This window comes from Crocuta crocuta, unplaced genomic scaffold, assembly GCF_008692635.1.
Source record: "Crocuta crocuta isolate KB4526 unplaced genomic scaffold, BGI_CrCroc_1.0 scaffold96, whole genome shotgun sequence".
Taxonomy (NCBI): Eukaryota; Metazoa; Chordata; class Mammalia; order Carnivora; family Hyaenidae; genus Crocuta; species Crocuta crocuta.
In genome coordinates, this window is record NW_027531522.1 from 6,166,783 (window position 1) to 6,185,952 (window position 19,170).

The following is a 19,170-nucleotide window of genomic DNA, read 5'->3' on the forward strand; positions in this document are numbered from 1 at the left end:
CAATCAGTATGTGAGAAAAATTTCTAATGAGAATTATTATTTTGATCTGGCATATTTCTATATATATCCATAAAGTAGTTTTCTTATTCTTTGGATTGTGTTTTTCCTATCTGAATAGGACACTCTTCTATTCTGGTAAAGATTAATCCCATTCACTCATAAAAATAATAAAGAGATATCTGATTCTTCAGTGGACAAAGACAGCAAGTCATTCTTTGTTGAACTGATATTTAAGAAAAAGAAAATATTGTTTATACTTGATTGTTAAAATGACAGGTCATTGTATTTATAATGGACAAATTCACTGTTTTCTAAGTTCTTTTTGTTTTAAATGTTTATTCGTTTATTCAAACTTAGTTTGGGGGAGTGGTGGTGGGGGGGCATAGGATCCGAAGCAGGCTCTGTGCTGACTCAAACTCACAAATCATGAGATCATGACCTGAGTCGAAGTCGGATGCTCAACCAACTGAGCCGCCCAAGTGTCCCCTGGTTTTTAAGTTCTCTGGGAAGGTTTGTTAATGTTCTTTGTAAAAAATTTCAGAACATGAAACTTTTTTAAACAAAGATTTTATTTTAAATAATCTCTACCCCTAACACGGAGCTCAAACCCACACCCCAAGATTAAGAGTTGCATGATCTACTGACTGAGCCAGCCAGGCACCACCAGAACATGAAATTTTAAACAATATTTTACTCTATGCTATTTTTAAATGAAGAACAATAAAAAATTGCATTCCAATATGAACATTGTGCAAAGTCTAACCTAGGATATTGTAAACTAAAATTTTATTAGAGAAAAAAATCTGATAATCACAAATCATTGCATTCATCTCTGAAAATTATAGAATTTTCCAGACTAGAATTCATGAAACCCTAAAAAGTTAGAAAGCATTACTAACATTACATTTTTTAGGCAGATAATCCCATCACCAGATGAGATGCTTTTAGTTTTGGAAGTACCTAAAAGACCCCCTTAATAAAAGATGCTGTGACTAAGTGAACTTTTAACTTAAACACTTAGAATTTTACTTTGCAAATTTTTATTTCAAATCCTCTTGGTCCCAAATGGGATAAGTACTGCAAATCCAAAATAATATAGATAGACAGACAGACAGATGATAGATAGATAGATAGATAGATAGATAGAGATATTGCCTAAAAGGTGAATGTTAGTGTTTCCCATAGCTTTGCTTTTCTCGCTGGGGATTGGGTAAACATTTACAAAAGAGCTAGAAATTACATTTCTAGAAGTTTTTAGAAATACTAATACCAGTTATGTGCACTAAATCACACCAAGTCTTTGCCATTTATTTTACCTCACAAATTACTATGCACTCTACAAAGTAGCACCAATGCATTTGAAAAATAAAGACTGTAGACCTCTGATAAACAATGATGTTCTGTAACTTTATGTGACACCCATAAGATTTCTAAAAGTTTTGCAAATGACATTTACAAAAGAGCTAGAAATTACTTCTAAAAGAGAAATAATTTCAGCAGTGTTTAATCCATTCATTCAATTCAGTGCCATGGATTCCAAACTATTATTTCAATTTAAGAGCTCAGGCTTGAAATACCATATAGAGAATAGCTCAAACCAACTGTTCCCAAGGGCTGCAGAGCTCAATTCCTCTCTTGTTTCTAGGCAGATTCAGACATCTATGCATCGCTGGGGCATGAACAGAAAGGTTTTCTTTCAGGGATACACAAAAAGAAAAAGCAGTCTCTTTTCATCCTGAATGTTAACCCCCACCACCCTTTCTTAAAAGGACCTTCATATATTTGATGCATTCCTTAATAGAGTATAGAGTGCCACATTAGCAAATTTCTTTATGACAAATGCAAAAAGCAATGGATATGAATATACACATGCATGCTTTGTTAAAAAGAGACCCTTATCCATCTTAAAACTACTTCAGAAATGCAAAGAGTAAAAGTACCTTGAATACTTAGCAAAGTGTAATATACATCATTGCTAAAAAATTTAAAAAATGCAATTTTTCTTACCTCAAGGTCAAATAGAAAATTTTAAGTGTCTCATATTTGTTCCCTTTCTATATTTTAGAGAAAGAGAGAAAGTATGAGCAGGGGAGAGGGGCAGAGGGAGGGAGAGAATCTTAAGCAAGCTCCATGCTCAGTGCAGAGCTGGACACAGGGCTTGATCCCATGACTCTGGGATCATGACCTGAGCTGAAATCAAGAGTCAGACACTCAACCAACTAAGCCACTCAGGTGCCCCAGAGTCTCCTATATTTGCAATGGCTGATTTATATCTAATGTTTAGATCTAACATTGTTTCCAACTGAATCACAATATTTAGCAAAGACCCATGAGATATCTTTGACAAAGGTCCACTGAATCTTATGGGTGTCACATAAAGTTACAGAACATCATTGTTTATCAGAGGTCTACAGTCTTTATTTTTCAAATGCATTGGTGCTACTTTGTAGAGTGCATAGTAATTTGTGAGGTAAAATAAATGGCAAAGACTTGGTGTGATTTAGTGCACATAACTGGTATTAGTATTTCTAAAAACTTAAGTAAGTTTGCATCATAGAGGCTGGTAGATTCATTATGTGACAGATCTTCCTGCGAAGAATTAGGGGCCCCAATACTTCTCCAGATGTCATCATAAAAAAATCATGTGGTTGACATGCCTGTGGTAATTCGGACCTATTTAATCTTTGAGGTACAATCATTTTATTATAGTTTCTGGTTCTGAAAAAAAATCACAGAAATAAAAACTAGGCCTTAAGACATATTCCATTGACATAAAATGGGACTGTCCAGTCAATGACCCCAGAAGTTGTCTCTTTGTTGCCCAGAAGCTGCACAGCTAAGGAGACAGGCTATATGCCTTACAAGGAGACGGGCTCAGCCTGAACTCAGTCTTCCGGTGCACCTGCCAACCCAGCCTGTGTGCTGGCTCTTCCTAAATGGTGGGCAGGTAAGCCAGGACCATTTGTGCTTGACCTTTGAGTATTTATTTCCTCTGTGAAGTGCTCCTCTGATGCTTGTCCAGTAAAGAGGGAAAAGCTAAGGGGACCCAGCCCTGCCTGGAGCAGTATCCCATGGTAGGATACTTCTCCAGGGGCTGCCCAGATAACAGGGGACTCAAGCATCTGTTGGCTTTGCTGCTCCTGACTTTCAGTCCACATCTAGTAGCCACTGGCCCCTTCACCCTGAGCCGTTTGCTCAACATGTAAAGGCTGGACACATCCTAGACTACCAAAACAATTCATCTGGTTTTTCAGCATGATTTTTAAAAATCAATCTGGATAAAGATCTAGACCTATGACATTAAGGAATACTATAATTTTTGATGTAGAAATAATACTTTTTATAAGTGTGTTTTAGGGGTGCCTGGGTGGCTCAATCAATTAAGCATCCAACTTTGGCTCAGGTCATGATCTTACATGGGTTTGAGCCTCGCGTCGGGCTCTGTGCTGACAGCTAGCTCAGAGCCTGGAGCCTGTTTCAGATTCTGTGTCTCTAGCTCTCTCTCTGACCATCTCCTGCTCATGCTGTCTCTCTCTCAGAAAGAAATAAAACATTAAAAAATTTCTAAAAAAATAAGTGTGTTTTAAATGCCCCATTGGAAGTTGTCCTGGATAAAGAGGAAAAATATGATTGCAAGATGATACAATAAAAATTCAACTGATAAACAGTTACCTGGTGTTCTGTCTATCAGGAGTTTCCTCTTACTGGCCTCGTTAATACAACAAATGGCAAAAGATAGAACAGGGTCCTCATGTATGGAAACTGAGGTAGGAAAAACTCTGCAATATTTTTTAGTTAACCTGAGGGGTCTGGTGGAGGGAGGTTAAGTATGGTATTTTTCTTTGTAAATGAAGATTATAAGAATATTATTTACTCTAAAATATAATTCTTTTTCTGAAAATAAATTATATGACTAACACACTTAATAATTTTACAATCAGTATGTATCACTCCAAAAACTATTTCCATGCTGTTACTGCAAATAAACCTAATTAGCTAATAGTGAAGCATCATAGAGGTAATTCAGTTATTCTTTGTGGAACTCTTTGAAGGACAGCTATGGCTTTTGTTTTTCATTTTTGTTTCAATAAAGAGTTGGCATATCAAGCTAAGAATAATCTATAATTGAGCAAGATCTATATGCTCTATTTAATCCCCATCATCTTTTGAGAGGATGAGCAAGAATTGCAGGTGAGTTCTGCCTGATCTATTATTTCTAGTGCATGTTCTTCTTGGAAGACTAAAAGTCCTCATCAATATTCTAGAAGAAACCAAATGGGATTAAATCCGAAGTTTACAACTAGGTGTTTGTGCCAATTACCAAAATAGAAGGAATTAAAATAGACTTTGTTGTCTGTTAGCATACAACCTTTGGCAATATAGGGTTGAAGACCTGAGGCCAATTTCCAGGCCATATGAGATGGATGGTGTCAAGGGTGTAACAGGTCACCCTGTCAGGGAAGGGAATGACAGGGATCCACAACTGACTCTCAGAGTCAAGCAAGTACCAGAAGGTGGGGCAAGACTTGAGTCACAGTGGTTAATGTAAGCTAATGATTAGACATCTAAGTATTTCTGAAATTCTTACATTCACCCATAACTCTCCTCTAATGGTTATTTCATCTTACCTCACAACAATTCTCATCTAGATTTAATTCATCTTTCCACCCCTCAGATTTGGGCTTTTGGATGGAGTTCCTTGGTATAGTATTATGGACTGAACATTTGTGTCCCTCCCGCCCCCAAATTCATATGCTGATACCTAAACCTCAGTGTGATGGCCCGAGGAGGTGTGGCCTTTGGGAGGTAATTAGGTCATGAAGTGGAGTCCTCATGAATGGAGATTAGGGCCCTTACAAAAGAGACCCCAGAGAGCTTTCTAGCCCCATCAGCCATGTGAGGACACAGAAGAAAGACAGCCCTCTATGAACCAGGAAGTGGGCTCTCATCAGACACCAAACCCTCCAGAAGCTTGATTTTGGACGTTGCAGGCTGCAGAACTGTGAGAAATGAATGCTTGTTGTTTAAGCTGGCCAGTTTGTGGTCATTTTGTTCTAGTGTCCTGCACAGATTAAGACACATAGTCTAAAAGGGAGTTTAGATCCTTGCCCCTGCCTATCTGTGCAAAACTCTGTCTAGAAATATCTTGATGCTTGGCTACTAACTCTCTCTTCTTTCACATGCTTCAGATGTCACCTTGTCTCTACATTAATCCTAACTCTCTACAGAATAAGGGTCTCCCTCTGGGTGCTGATTAACTTACGCAATACTCTTTTTCAATCACACACCCTCACAATGATTTCTTTCTCATCTCTTGTGGAACCAAATCTGACCCCTACAGTGCATTTAGAAAATTTCAATTCACTCTTGAGTCAAGTAAGTGTGCTTCTCCAGGATTAACCTGAGTACTTCCAAAATCAGCTTTCTGATTTTACAACCACATACTGAAGCCTCTGCAAGTTTAAGACTTCCTAAAATGGGAATGCTTCATTAAAAAAAATCTACCCAGCTTTTCTCTTTCATAATAAATACAGTAGCACAGCTATTCAATATCAGGTGGTACTTTTCTTTCTTTTGGAAAATGTCACAAATCTGCAGTATCACATTCTTCTCATGCGTAAGTACTATCTTCTCTGAGTTCCCTGAGTGGAACAGTGGCCCGAGGAAAGAATCAGCATGGCAATATTCTGCAAATTTTCATTACTCTATTTCTGTGAAATGGGATGACATGTCATATTACTACCCTGTATTTACAGTCATTTTTGTGATTGTCAGGGCTCTGAAATGGAGAAAGCTTACTTAGACTTGAGACACACAGGCAATAAGATTTTCATTATCTAAGAGTATTCTGATATATTCTCTATATGGCAAATATACCAGGAAGATTCTGCCCACATGGGGTATTAAAGAATTTGCCTGTTTCTCTGTAAAATAATCTTCAGAGCAACCCCAGTCTTGTTTAGAGTAAGTACTTGCCAGTGACTTCTTTCCTTCCAAGTAGATTGCTTAGTTATGGACAGCAATAAAATATTAGAATACACATAATAACCTTGTGTGCAGCAATTAGCAACTGTTAACTTTTTAGAGAAATCTACTACAAAATTTGTAAACGTTAAGATGCAGACACAACTTGACATGTACTACAGGTGAAGATCAGAAAGAGTTTCCACGCATGCATTTAGGAGAACAGTTGGCTTCTGAGATTTAGCTATATCCCTCACACATATTTGCTGACCATTCCCAAATGTACCTTCCTCAGATAAGAGCTTTAATGTGAACGCAGATGATACAATTGCTAGATATGCCTGCAATTTTTAACTTGGTACCAAAGTGAGGAATTCACAAGACATGCTGTTGGTGGGCAACTCAATTTAATCTAAGGTTTTTCAGAACACTGATATCTTCAAAACTAACAGCTAAGTCTGCTTTGTGGTCTAACTGTCTGCAACTCAAAGCGTGGCCTGTGGTCCAGCCACACGTGCAACACCCGAGAGGCAGTGGACTGGCTCACAATTTCTGAATCAGTTTGGAGTGTGGAGTTACACTTATATGATCCATAATTCCTATTTGTAAACATCCCCTTCTTCAAGTCATCCCAGGGTTTTTGAATCAAGGCAAGAAAAAAAAAATCACGCTTGCCAATCCTTTCCATAAACATTTTCATTTTTCCAAGAGAGGGAATATGACGCTCAAAATATTGGATGTAAATAAGTGATAAAAACTACATGTTTGTTTCAGGGTGTTAGAAAAGAATTTGTGTGGGATTTCCTTAAGGTGAAGAACTGTAAGTTACCAACACCATTATGGGGAGTCAGGTGATGAATCTGATCTTCATGAAGATCAATAATTCTCACTGCTCAGGGCCTCCCCATTCCATAAGGTGCCACTGAGGCTTCAAGAGCTCTGTGCTAGCCAAGAGAAGAACAGCCAGTAACAAGGTGAAGACATATGTGCTGCTTGTCCATGCATCTGTCCCTGGAGTCAGGGGATTAACTGAATGCTGCTCGAACAAAGCTGAATCATGAGTGGAATTCAACCTTACCTGAAAGCCTTGGAAGCCCTTATATTCCCAAAGGAATTACAAAAAGTAGCACACTCGTGATTGCTTTTAATACCTACCAATCAGAAGAAGGCACTGTTCTTCTTACCTGGCTATATAGTCATATGTCCACATGAACAGAGAAAATACAAGAAGAAAAGTCTGCATAAATCAGCATTTAGACCAACAGAGGCATTTGCCAATTATTGATTTCCTACTCACTCATCAGGAAATATAATTGGTTTCAAAACATCTTTATATCTTCATAGGGGGAATATTTAAAAAAAGGAAAACAATGACAACAACAATAAACTGGATGAATTCTGTAAGTGAGATACTAAATTTTACAGTCCCTGTATTATCTCTTCACATGCTTCTTGTGCAGAGCCAGAAAAAAATACTGTCACCAGTTTAGAGAATAGCAATCTTTGTCTATTTCTGAATGAATTTGTGCCAGAATAGTAAGTATTTTGTTTTTGCCTTTGGTGAAAGTGGGATATCAAGTCCAGACAACGGCAGAGGAGGAGGACGTGCACATGAATGTCATGTGCACGCTTCTGGGTGGTTTAAGTCTCACCAGGATACAGATCATTTTTACAGCCACTTCTACAGTCAGGGCTCTGGGACAAGATCATTCAAATTCTTGACATCAACTTTGGAAGCATCTAAAGGAAAAAGCACATGTAGTCTTTCATGCTCATTGCTTGTATTAAGCGATATAAATCAAAATGTTTATTCCTAAGAGATAAGAAAGACCTTGTCATAATGCCCAGCACAGAGTAGCCACTCTATAACCATTTGGTTCTTTTCCTCCTTATTTCTGTTTAACTCAATCAGGCAAAAATATTTCCCTAAAAGAGACACAACAATGTTCAAAAATGCCATTTCAAGGGCCAGGATAAATAAATTTTGCAGAGAAGTTTCAGATGTAGGCTTTTGTTTCCAGAACTAGAGGTAGTGCCAAGGAGTGACTTATGGGACTTTAGTCCCCAATAATCTCCATCATCCCCAGAGCCCCATCAGAATAAATAAACTCTTAAAAATAAGAGCAGTCATCTTGTTGTGAAATCTAGCTTCAAATGAAGTCCCCTGCCAGCCAGACTGAAACCCTTAAGTTACTTTCACATCAATATTCGGGTGCTGCCACTGTCCAAAATCATTACACAATCAAAGGACCATTTGCTTTTCCTTATATTAGAGGAAGAGAAGCGAAGTCAAGTAGAAAAGATAAATCTTGGGTGTTGGGCAGGCCCGGGTTTAAATACCAGCCCCTTTATTCACTAATGGAAGAGCTTAGGAAAAATACTAAACCTAAATCTGAAATTGCCGACATGTAAAAGTCACTGAGATTACCCAGTGAACCTGGAGACACAAATCGCACTAGGCTGATGTCAGGACCAGGCAAGATGATATCTATTACTGTGCCTGGCAGACCTGAGCACGGAGTGATTACCCAGCACATAGCTCTCCGCGCCTGCACTCTCCTTCCTCCTCCTCTTTTTCCACTGATTCAAAACCACTGACATTACGTGAGATCCTCTGTTAAGGTAGAAAAGAGAAAAATTGGCTGAATTACAAAATCATGGCTATAGTAACAACTAGGACTGTATTTTGAGGAGTGTTAATACATCCCTGAGCAAAGGGATTTTCTATTTTACAAATGATTAAGAAAATTCGGCATCCTGCCTAGAGATCACAGAGTTCTAGGAATGTGTGTTCTCCTCTTTGAATCTCAGTAGGCTACCAGTTCTGGGCAGAGAGTAAACACCTCTGCTTCTGTGCAACTCTCCTTTCTTTATGCTGCACCCCAGCTAAAGAGTGCTCAGGGAAGAATTATGTTGCCCTCTCTGAGTTGCTATAACAACACCGTTGCCAAAATAGCAGGCACTCTGCAGGAGTCAGAATAGCCTCTTACAGATATTATATGACTTCTGCTCCTGGCACATCTTCTCTTGCCTGTTAAGGGGCCTGGCTGGGGCAGACAGGGACCACCGGACTCATAATACTGGCAAAGGAGATGGAGAGAGGTTTTGAAAATTTCTGGGCTTCTCACATACTCAGAATCCCAAAGGCCTGTGCTTCAGATCTTCTGAAGACTCCTCTCGCTGTGTAGGGACAAAAATGATGCCTTGATACTATTTGGAGAACTATGCGTTGTCTGTTTCATGAAGTTGAGTTCTTTTGCTAAATAACCAGCTTCAGGGCAGTACAAAGAATGCTGTTTGGTTCTTAAAAAGTAGGAACTGATCACCGAGGAGAAAATAGGAACTAAAACTTCAGTTTGAGAGAGCATACACAAACAGACAATAGGCAGACCACGGATAACAGTAGAACTCTTACCCCCAACCTCTACAGCAACCAACGCAGGGAAACAACCTCAGCCACAACGAGCCTGGAATGATTAGGACCTGATGAATAATTGACAGCTTTCCTATTTTTTGTCCCTAGGTCTAACTCAGTTAAAACCAAATATACTCCCCAAATCGATCACATGAGATGCTCTGCTTCTAATTAACCCACCTCCAGCTTCTCCGTGCCAACTTCCAATCCTGAGCATACCTGAAGCCTTCCCTTTTTTTAAGTGAGAGACTTTCCCACTCCCCTGCCTGCTTTTGAGTCTCTGCCAAAGTGAAGTGAGGGAAGCTGACTCTTGCTACAGCAAACTGAATCAATAGCCTCCATGCTTGTTTGGGTGGGTTTTGCTTATTTCCATAAGATTGAGCTCTTTGTTTTTGTTAGATCTGGAGAACTAACAGGATCATATTTTGTGATTTGCAATGCTAAGGACAATGGAAAGTTAAACAGTGTAATACTACCCTTGAGGCCTCTGGGCAACCCTACAGACTGCCTAAAATGTGCCCTCAGCAAACTTCCATACTCATCCAACCCAACTCCAGCTTTCCTCATTGCACTCCATAACTCTCACCATAAGAAAGAATTGCTTACAGTCACCGAATGACCGACCATTCCAGTTTGCCCAGAACTGCCTTTTTATTTTTTATTTATTTTTTTTTAGCACTGAAAGTGCTTTGCCCTAGGAAACCCCTTAGCCCCAGGTAAAATGGAAAAGTCGGTCACTCTATGAGACTCTTCAAGGATGCCCTACTGTTTTAAGACTTAGCCACTGAAGATGCAAATCACTGTCAGGGATCTCCTTTCTTACTGCACACAGGATATCAGCCTGGTGAACTCCTCTCAACCTGCGAAGCCCCTGCCTAAATGCCATCTCCCAGGCTAAGCCTCTTTGACAATGGCCCATCCCCAAATCCCAAGCAGGCGATCTCTCCCCGCTCCATGCCATGCTATAGCCTGTATATATTCTCGTACATATCACATAGTGAAAAGATGATTTGGTTACACAGTGACTTCCTTGAAGGCAGGTGCTGTATCATGTTCCTCTTTGTGTTTTCTCATGGTCATCACCACATAAAGCCAATATTTGTCTGTTTCTTGAGCAAATGAATTCATCAGTGACTAAATGACTTAGCTATGATGTATTTACTTATTTAATATAGTTATAATTATTATTGAATTACTGAATATAAACTAATTATTTGTTGATGAGTTACACTGATCCTTACAAAAAGTCCAGAAGCTCTAGACTGAGCTGTAGGGCCCGTCTATACATAGGCAGGGGTTGAGTGCCTTACAGGAAATACATGCATCAATCCATTTCAGTTACCCAGATTATTTGCCTACCTCAATTTGGGTGGCATTGTCCTGCCCATCATCCAGTAGCAGGTCCGTGAAGCCTCTGGGCTCTGGAGAGTCTTGGCCCATGCTTGCTCGGTTCGAGTCTACTGCCTTGAGAGAATCCACGCTCCTTTTCCCCCGGTGACTGAATACATGCGTGTCCACTTCAACTTCCTTTTCTGTTTGGGGGAAGACCTGAGCGACTTGATATTGCCAATCTGTTTGAACAAGAAATAAAATGATGAGTTGCCACTTGCTCTGAGTCATACACATGCCAGCTAACAGAGCAGAAGAATAATTCTGCTAGTCATGAAAATAGGAAACGAACTCATAACAGCAGAATCTGTTTAACTGTAATATTTTGAGTTGGTATGAACATCTCTGTGTAGAAGACAATTTTAAAACATACCATAAGTCGTGACAATGGTTAATGTACAGATCCAGCAGAACTTCCAAAACAGATGTGCAGCCCTAAAGCAATGCATTTTATCCCCTTCCCTCCCTGCCCTCTGCACACACACTTCATAAATAGTCTCTATTTGTTTTGAGAAAATAAGCTACAATCCAAACAAAGGAATGAAATCTAGTGATTCTTAGCACACTTGAAAATAAAAATCAGATGTTATTAGCTTGTGGGTTTATATTCCCTTCACACAAGTTTTGCCGGGCAGCAAGGAGCCAACAATGTATTTGAATTGGTTAAATAATATATGGAATGATCTTTGTGTAAATGTGCTAACCTGCTTTGTTGCTCACAAGTCAGATCTGGTTCATTGCCCACCTCACTTAATAAGCAACACCCTCAGGAGGCATCACAAAGGCTCTTGTTCATTTGTGCTGTTCTCACCTTGGACTCTTGTCAGGGTGGTGAAGGATGACAGTGATAGGCACTTAGAGAAATGGATGGGAAGGCAAAGAGACCAAATCACAAAGGTATTTTAAAGCCATCTGCAGGGACTGGCCTTGCTGACCCAGCTCATCCTGCTACTACAGGATGGAAAATAAGATTTAATCATGACTCCTAGTCTTTCATTTCAGTAGGTCAGCAGGGGAAGGTGTATCATAAGTAAGGGAAATTCGGTCTCTGACCAAGAAGAACAGGCTTCTTCTATACAACTATTACCCAAAGATATGAATTGACAGGCTTTATAGCTGGCAGGATACAGGTTCAAAAAGGGCTAAGAGAGCAGTGATTTAATTACAGCTGTGATGTTGCCCTCAATATGAGAACACTCCAAGAAACCAAAATGTATTTAATGTGACTTATTATACTGTTGTATCAGCTGCTTAGAACTCTAATAACTAAGTTAAGATTACCACTACTGACCACACACAAATGGTCTAAAACATTTCCTTGTCAACTCAGAGAGGTGCTAATAATTCTTCTAGACAGAAAGGATATTCTTTAGTTTCACCGTGAACGTAAAGGGTCTCCCACTGCTTAATGCTTTGGCAGATACAGCCCAGAGAGAAATACCACCATATTACCACCATACTGTTGGTGATCTAGACTTTTCCATGGGCTCCTGAAATATGAGCTTAAAAGAACTGTGAAGAAAGAAGTGGCCAAAAGCTCCATAAAGAAGAACCCAAGAGCTAGAAAGATGTAGCACATGCACAATTCATAGAATTGGTATAAGGCTGAAAACTCTTAGGTACACAAAGCGTCGATCATGGGTGCCCCCGTGACTCATATTAAATGTTCAAGAACTATGGCTAATGAGTACTGTCATCATCACCATATAAAAGGTTTCTTTTTTAACACTGTTGTCCCACTGGCCATTGAACGGTGCTCAATAAAGATGTTTGTTGACTGACTGATGGATGGATAAATGAGTTGTTGACAGTCTTTTTGAAACAAAAATGATTGGACCAGACAGAATTGAGTAATGGAAGGAATATTGTACAAGGATTCAAAAGAGCTGGGGTGGAAATCTTTTGCTGGGTATGGGGTCCAGCATAATTTACAGAACTCTGTGCTCTGGTTACCCTAGATTTTAAATGGGAACGAAAATACCTTACCTGCAAAGGCAGACAGCTTTTCCTGATGATGTGTCAGGCTCGAAGACCTATGATTCTAGGCAAAGCTACATAAAGTAATTTTATGTGCTTTATTTATATATCCTGCCTCATTACCAAAAATATATGAGGCAGCTTACAACAAAACTAAGCAATAAAGTTTTACAACAACCAGATAAGACCTGCTGGCCCAACACTTAGGTTAACTTTAGAGAGGGTGAATATCTGAATACAAATAATCACATCAGAACAACTGAAAATCTATACGGGATCCTTGTTACAATGTTAATCTAGATAAGAAATGTAGCAAATATAAGGCAGTTAATGGATTAAATGCTTCTGGATATAAAAATGGCTTTAAAACAAATCACACAATCCTCCTATACGTGCAAACATATGATATTTGTCCTTCTCTGCCTGACTTATTTCGCTCAGCATAACNTTTTTCTCATAAAAAAAATAAAAATAAAACAAATCACACAAAGGGAAGAGCTCCAAGCAGAGGTTTTTAGTCCTCTAAAATGTAAATCAGGGAGTCTACCTAAAACTTCAAAGAATTCATCTTTATTAAAATCTTCAAAACAGAATTTCAAAACCACTCTTGGTTTCTTGGAAATGGGTGCTATTGTTGGATATTAATTGCCTGATAGTAATGTTGTCACTACCTTTCCAGAGATTTATAACACAAGACAAAATAAGGAACTTCCCATGACGCCTGGAGGCCAGGGACGTCACCCTCCCCACTGCGATCCAGGCACAGGGCAGTGAGAGATGAAATAACTAACCTTGGAGGGGCTGTCTGCCTGGAAAGTCTATTTCTCAACTTCCTTGAGCCCCTCTCCCATTTTTCCCTACCTTCTTACCCTAGAAAACAAACGAAAAGGAGCTTCAAAACTGAGGAGCCATAAAACCCATATTCTCCACTGTTAAACTGACTAAAAGAAAGAGATCGCTAGTTCTGCTACCTTAGCGGCCTTCCCAAGCAAGCCTGTAAGTGACTCCAGGAAAAAAAAATCAACACCTAGGGACAACCAGGCTCACACAGCCACCTAGGCTTGTCAGAGTCAGGTAAATGCTTAAGCCAATCAAATAGTTTTCTCGCTTTGTGTCTGCCTTTTTTCCCATAAAAGTCTGTCCCCTCTCCTGTCCTTAGAGTGTTCCCAATCATGTCTGGCTCAGTGCTGCCAGACTAGAATTCATCTTTGCCCAGGTCAACTCTTTACATTTTTAATATACCTCAGTTTATCTTTTAACACCACTTAAGTTGAAGTTTGGCATGTTTGATTAATCTGTCAAATTCTTTTCATAGTGTTTTCATAGTTTCATAAGCAATGCTTTGGCAGGGTTACTGGGGAAGCTAAATTTAACGGACAAGGAGGCCTCCTGTATAAGACAAACATACATGCTTACTCTAGTACTTACAAAGTCAGTCCCTAGACAGCAGTGGGGTTTTGGTGGGGGGGTCCCCCCAACAATTGTTGTCAGTGTTTTATAATTTTTATTCTCTTGCTTCATGGTCACATTAACAGCTATGACAGCGGTGGATTGGTTTGCGTCCCGTATGGACATGCTTGCTCCTAGAATTTGCTACCTTAAACTTTGTAAACCTATCACTTGATCACTTGCTAGTTCTCATATTTAAAAAGACTAAACAGGATCTAAGGAAGGCACTGGGAGGTTTTTAAATAAGAACAACTCTGAGCATTAGGGCTTGGCTTCTCTAACTTTTCTTTTGGTTCTTTTGGTTGTTATTTTAGATGTAATTCTTTTTCTCTGATGATGTTATGAATACTAAGAGGAAACATTCCTAAGTGCTCCTAATTCAGTACCACATGGTTCATCATGATAGGAGTATGAAATTGGCTTAGATTTTGATCCCATTTCAGAATGAGTTTTAGACAAGATAACACAAGTCGAGAATGAATGTTTTACAGAAACAAAGACCGAGGAAAATTGGCAAGACCACAGCATGGCCATCTACACTGTAAATTATTCCTATGCAATTCATGTGATTTCAGACTCATAAAAATATTTTAAATTATTCTTTAAATCGCCACCAAAGCGAATCGTTCAGAAGCAAGCTAAAGGGATATGTTTATGGTATATAATAATATCTCATATTATTAAAGGGATATGTAATACGATTCTTCTCTTCCCAGCTGTAGTGAAAACAGAAGCAACATGAGGGATCTTTTGAGTAGTCTGGCTCAACAGAATGTTTCCTTTCTGCCCACTGGATGTTCATTAACCCACTGATGGAAAACTTTCAAAGATAAATTTCTCCAACATATTTTGCTATAGTTGTTAATCACATGGCTCATGGAAATATTAAATAGATCTAAAGACTTTCTTTCGGATATGAGAGAAAGCTTAAAGATGTATTTCTACATATATATTATGTATAATACATAAATTAATCTTAACACATTCTTGAGATATTTTATTCAATTAAAACAGCAGGTAAGCTATCACTGAAGAAGTGACTTCATTACATTCCAAATTAACATTATTTTGAAAGCCACAAATGTCTAGTTAATCTGAGAGTAAAGACAAGAAACTCATGTGTGTCATCCTATTGTTGTTTGCAAACCTGGCAAGTCTCTTTTGTGCCATATATACTGTAAAATAATTTAAAATAAAATTCAAAAACAGTAAGAAAACTGTGCTGGGATGGATATGTTTATATTTATCTCTTATTTAAATGATTTTATTAGGATAGCTTACATTTAACTAATAGTTATATGTTGAAAACATCCTTAACCATATGTCGCATGTCTTGCATACAGATCATATACACAATGCATGTCAAACCACCAAGAAGTAACTACATAAACTGACATGCATCTTATGTAACTGGGGTCCATCTGTGCCTTTTGATAAGCATTTTGATCTACACTTTACAAGGGAACCCCTGTGAATGCTCTGCAGAAACATTAAAACTGTTCACTGAAACAGATTTGCTGGCTAGATTCATCTGAAAATAGATGAAATTATCTGGCTGAGGTAGATCCTGTTATATGGCTTTGCATCTCAATTTATTGTGGAAGTAAAGAGGAAATTCTATATAAATGGTTATATCCATGGTTATGTCCACTGGTGAAATGGCTATGCAGTGGGTTTGAGGTTTTTGACTGATGGCATTATAGAGTAAGACAGCTACAGAAGTGAAAGTGAGAAGTGAAAGCATACACAATGTTGCAAGAGATGCAACATTGAGATATTAAAGTACTTGAGTAGGCCCTAGACATCAGTCTTTTTAAGCTTCCCACATGATTATTTGAGCCCCCTTGGTTGAGAACCACTGCCCTGTGCTCTAGACCCAACATACATGCCTTAGGGTATGAACTCATCATCTCTTGCCTCCAATCTAGTCTTACTGTCTTCAAACTCTTCCTTCTCCAATCTTTTCTCCATCTGCTACCAGAGATAACTTTCAAAGTTATTCACTTCTCTCTTTGGCTTAAAATTGCTAATGGATCCTTACCACTCACAAAGCTATAAACACTCCATCTTTTGTTCCAATCACTCTCCCCTCTATTTGCACTCTGCCCCTCATCATGCCCTAGGCTCTTACCATGCAGAATTCCCCAATAATCTCTTTACTTGCAAGGAGTATAGTTACCTTTGCATGAAGGAAAGCCCCTTTTCACCCCAGACTTTGGGAAATCCCACAATTCTTTGAAGATACAGCAAGAGATACAAATATTCTCTTGTTAAATGAAGCTTCCCTTGGGCACCTGTGTGGCTCAGTTGGTTAAGCATCTGACTCTTAATCTTGGCTCAGATCATGATCTCACAGTTGTGAGGCTGAGCCCGACATTGAGCTTTGTGTTGAGTGTGAAGCCTGCCTGGGATTCTCTCTCCCCCTCTCTCTTCCTCCCCTCACTCAGCTTGTGAATGCATGCACACACTCTAAATAGACAGATAGATAGATAATAGATAGATAGATAGATAGATAGATAGATAGATAGATAGATAGATGATAGATAGATAAAAATGAAGTTTCCCGTGGCTCCCCCAGGTAGAGTTAGTTTTATTTATAATCCAATATCTTTTTACCTGACTCTTCAAACACCCTTTTGCCTATCTCACTTTCATGTATATTTGTGCAGAAAAGAGTTACAGCAGGCCTGAGACAGCTATCCTTTGAAAACGCTGTTTGCAAGGATGGCTCTTGGCTGGCATCTGGAAACGTAGAGTTAGGGAGGGTTCCCAGTATTCTCTAACAGGTAAGAGTGGCTCACCATAGCTAAACTGTTTGGGCAAATAATATGGTTTATGCTGAACACCTGCTTTCCTTCTGGACATCTGGAATCTTGGTACATGCTAGACAGAAGGTGGATAAGTAAACAGCTCCCAGTAAAAACACTGGGCTGGGTTTCTAATGAACTTCCATGGTTGATAGTATTTTACATGTGTCATCACAGTTTGTTGCTTGGAAAAATTAATTGTGTCCTATGCGCTCCTGGTGGGGAGGGCTCTTAGAAACTTGCCTTAGTTGTAGACATTGCCCAAGTGCCTGTTCCCTTTGTGGATTTTGGTTTTATCTTTTTGCTGTAATAAATCAGAGCCATAAATACAAATATATGCTGGCTCTTATGAATCCTACTAGCATATCACTAACACTGGGGTGACCTAAGGGACTTCTGACACTGAGATGTTTCAGATCAGAGACTCTATCTTATTTACATTTTTTGTCCTATCTTTATAAGCATGGGCATTGACATATAGCAAGTATACAAAATCTTCTGAATAACAAATGAACGGATAAGTAAATGAATGATTGACCAAGTTGCTGCTCATCTGAGACAATGACTTAAAAAACTTCTTAAGATTTTAACCGCCTTTCTGAGTAGCCAGAGAGAAGGGGAGAAGAAGGAGAGAACCATGGGAAAACAAATCCACAACAGATAAATTTCATTTATGTGACATAAGCTGGACTCAAAAATAGCTCACTGGCCAGTTAGGTGATGTTCAGCAACACTTATGGTTGCAGTTTATCATCTCGGTTCTTTTTAGTTAATGAACTCAGTAAGCAATACAACACATGTCTTCAAAGAATGCAGGCGTGGCCCAGGAGACTGAAAAATTATGAATTAGATGAAACAAGGGCAATTTTAAGTTAAAAGAGGAAAACAGGTTGAGAGTTACTCTCGAAGTACGAAGCATTAATAGTTTTCTAATTTTATTATTAAGTAAAATAATCAAAAATTTTAATTTTATACATAAAAAGGGTATCCTATGGAAAACATTCTCAGCTTTATAATAATCATCAGTGATATTTAAGACAGGTTTAGGGGCGCCTGGGTGGCTTAGTAGGTTAAGCGTCCGACTTTCGCTTAGGTCATGATNAAAACTTTGTTAACAGTTATAAGAGAGGTGTTCACGAATGGCTTCTAATAATGAATTAATAATAATAATAATAGTAATATTGGTAATTACTTTAATTTAGGATTAGTTGAATAATATGCACTGTTTGAAGCATCTGCATACATTAATGTATTTGGCACATACCATTATTGTAAACTGTCTTACATATGAGAAAATTGACACATATGAGGTGGTAAGTGATAGACTAGGAAAGAAAACAGCTGAATCCAGAGACTTGATCTTAACAATTATCTAATCTTCCCCTGATTAAGCTTTTGGGAGCTCAATTTAGCAATCTGTCACAAACCCTGATGACATGACACAAAGAAACAATCTAAAAGGGGAAAAAATAATGAAACAAAATGTGCTTTTTAAAACAGCAAAAATCTATAAAAAATTTAGCTTGTGAAAGCAACAAAAGAATATGGTATTCTATCAGGTTGACGGCAAAAGGGAGGAAATGAAAAAATGTTAATGAAAAAAAGGAGCAGAAAGTGATAGCACACTAACAGTAATTATATTTTCATTATACCTTGAAAAGTTGGGAGGTCCTTGAAAATGAATCATCGTTTATTTGTTGTTGTTGTTAATTGAGGATTATGCTATTAAGTGCGTAGCAGAAATTTAAAAGACACACTTAATTCCTTCAAGTAGATTTCACATGCATTTTAATAACCTCCTGTTTTATAATAAAAAAGATGATTATCAAAGAACTCAGGCCTTCCACTGATGTTTCAGATAAATCTGTCAGATTTAGAGAATAAACTCATTTCCACATGAACCATAATCAATAAATAATCTATAAACAGGGTAAATAGCATTTAATTAAACCTGAGAATCTATCTTTTAATGAAGTCCCTGAGATCTTCTGTAGAAAACACAGCATCATGACCCCAGAAACCACATGGAAATTTTAGGTATGTGACCTCCTGTTATCTTTAAAATGAATGGGGCAGTTTTATAGCCTTTACGGTCCCTCCCACCTAGAAAAGTCTGTGATCTAAAAAAAAAAAAAAATCTATCATCTACTGGCTAAATATCTTGTTAAC

The 19,170-nt window shown here is 38.4% G+C and overlaps 1 protein-coding gene across 1 annotated transcript in view; it reads right to left on the bottom strand.

Moving 5' to 3' along the window:
* The window catches only part of PLXDC2 (plexin domain containing 2), a 447,796-nt gene that overhangs the window by 266,487 nt on the left and 162,139 nt on the right, over nucleotides 1–19,170 (bottom strand). Inside the window, exon 2 of the mRNA XM_077772453.1 lies at nucleotides 10,739–10,950. Within this exon, the coding sequence (XP_077628579.1) occupies nucleotides 10,739–10,950 (212 nt within the window). The remainder of the gene's footprint in view (nucleotides 1–10,738; nucleotides 10,951–19,170) is intronic.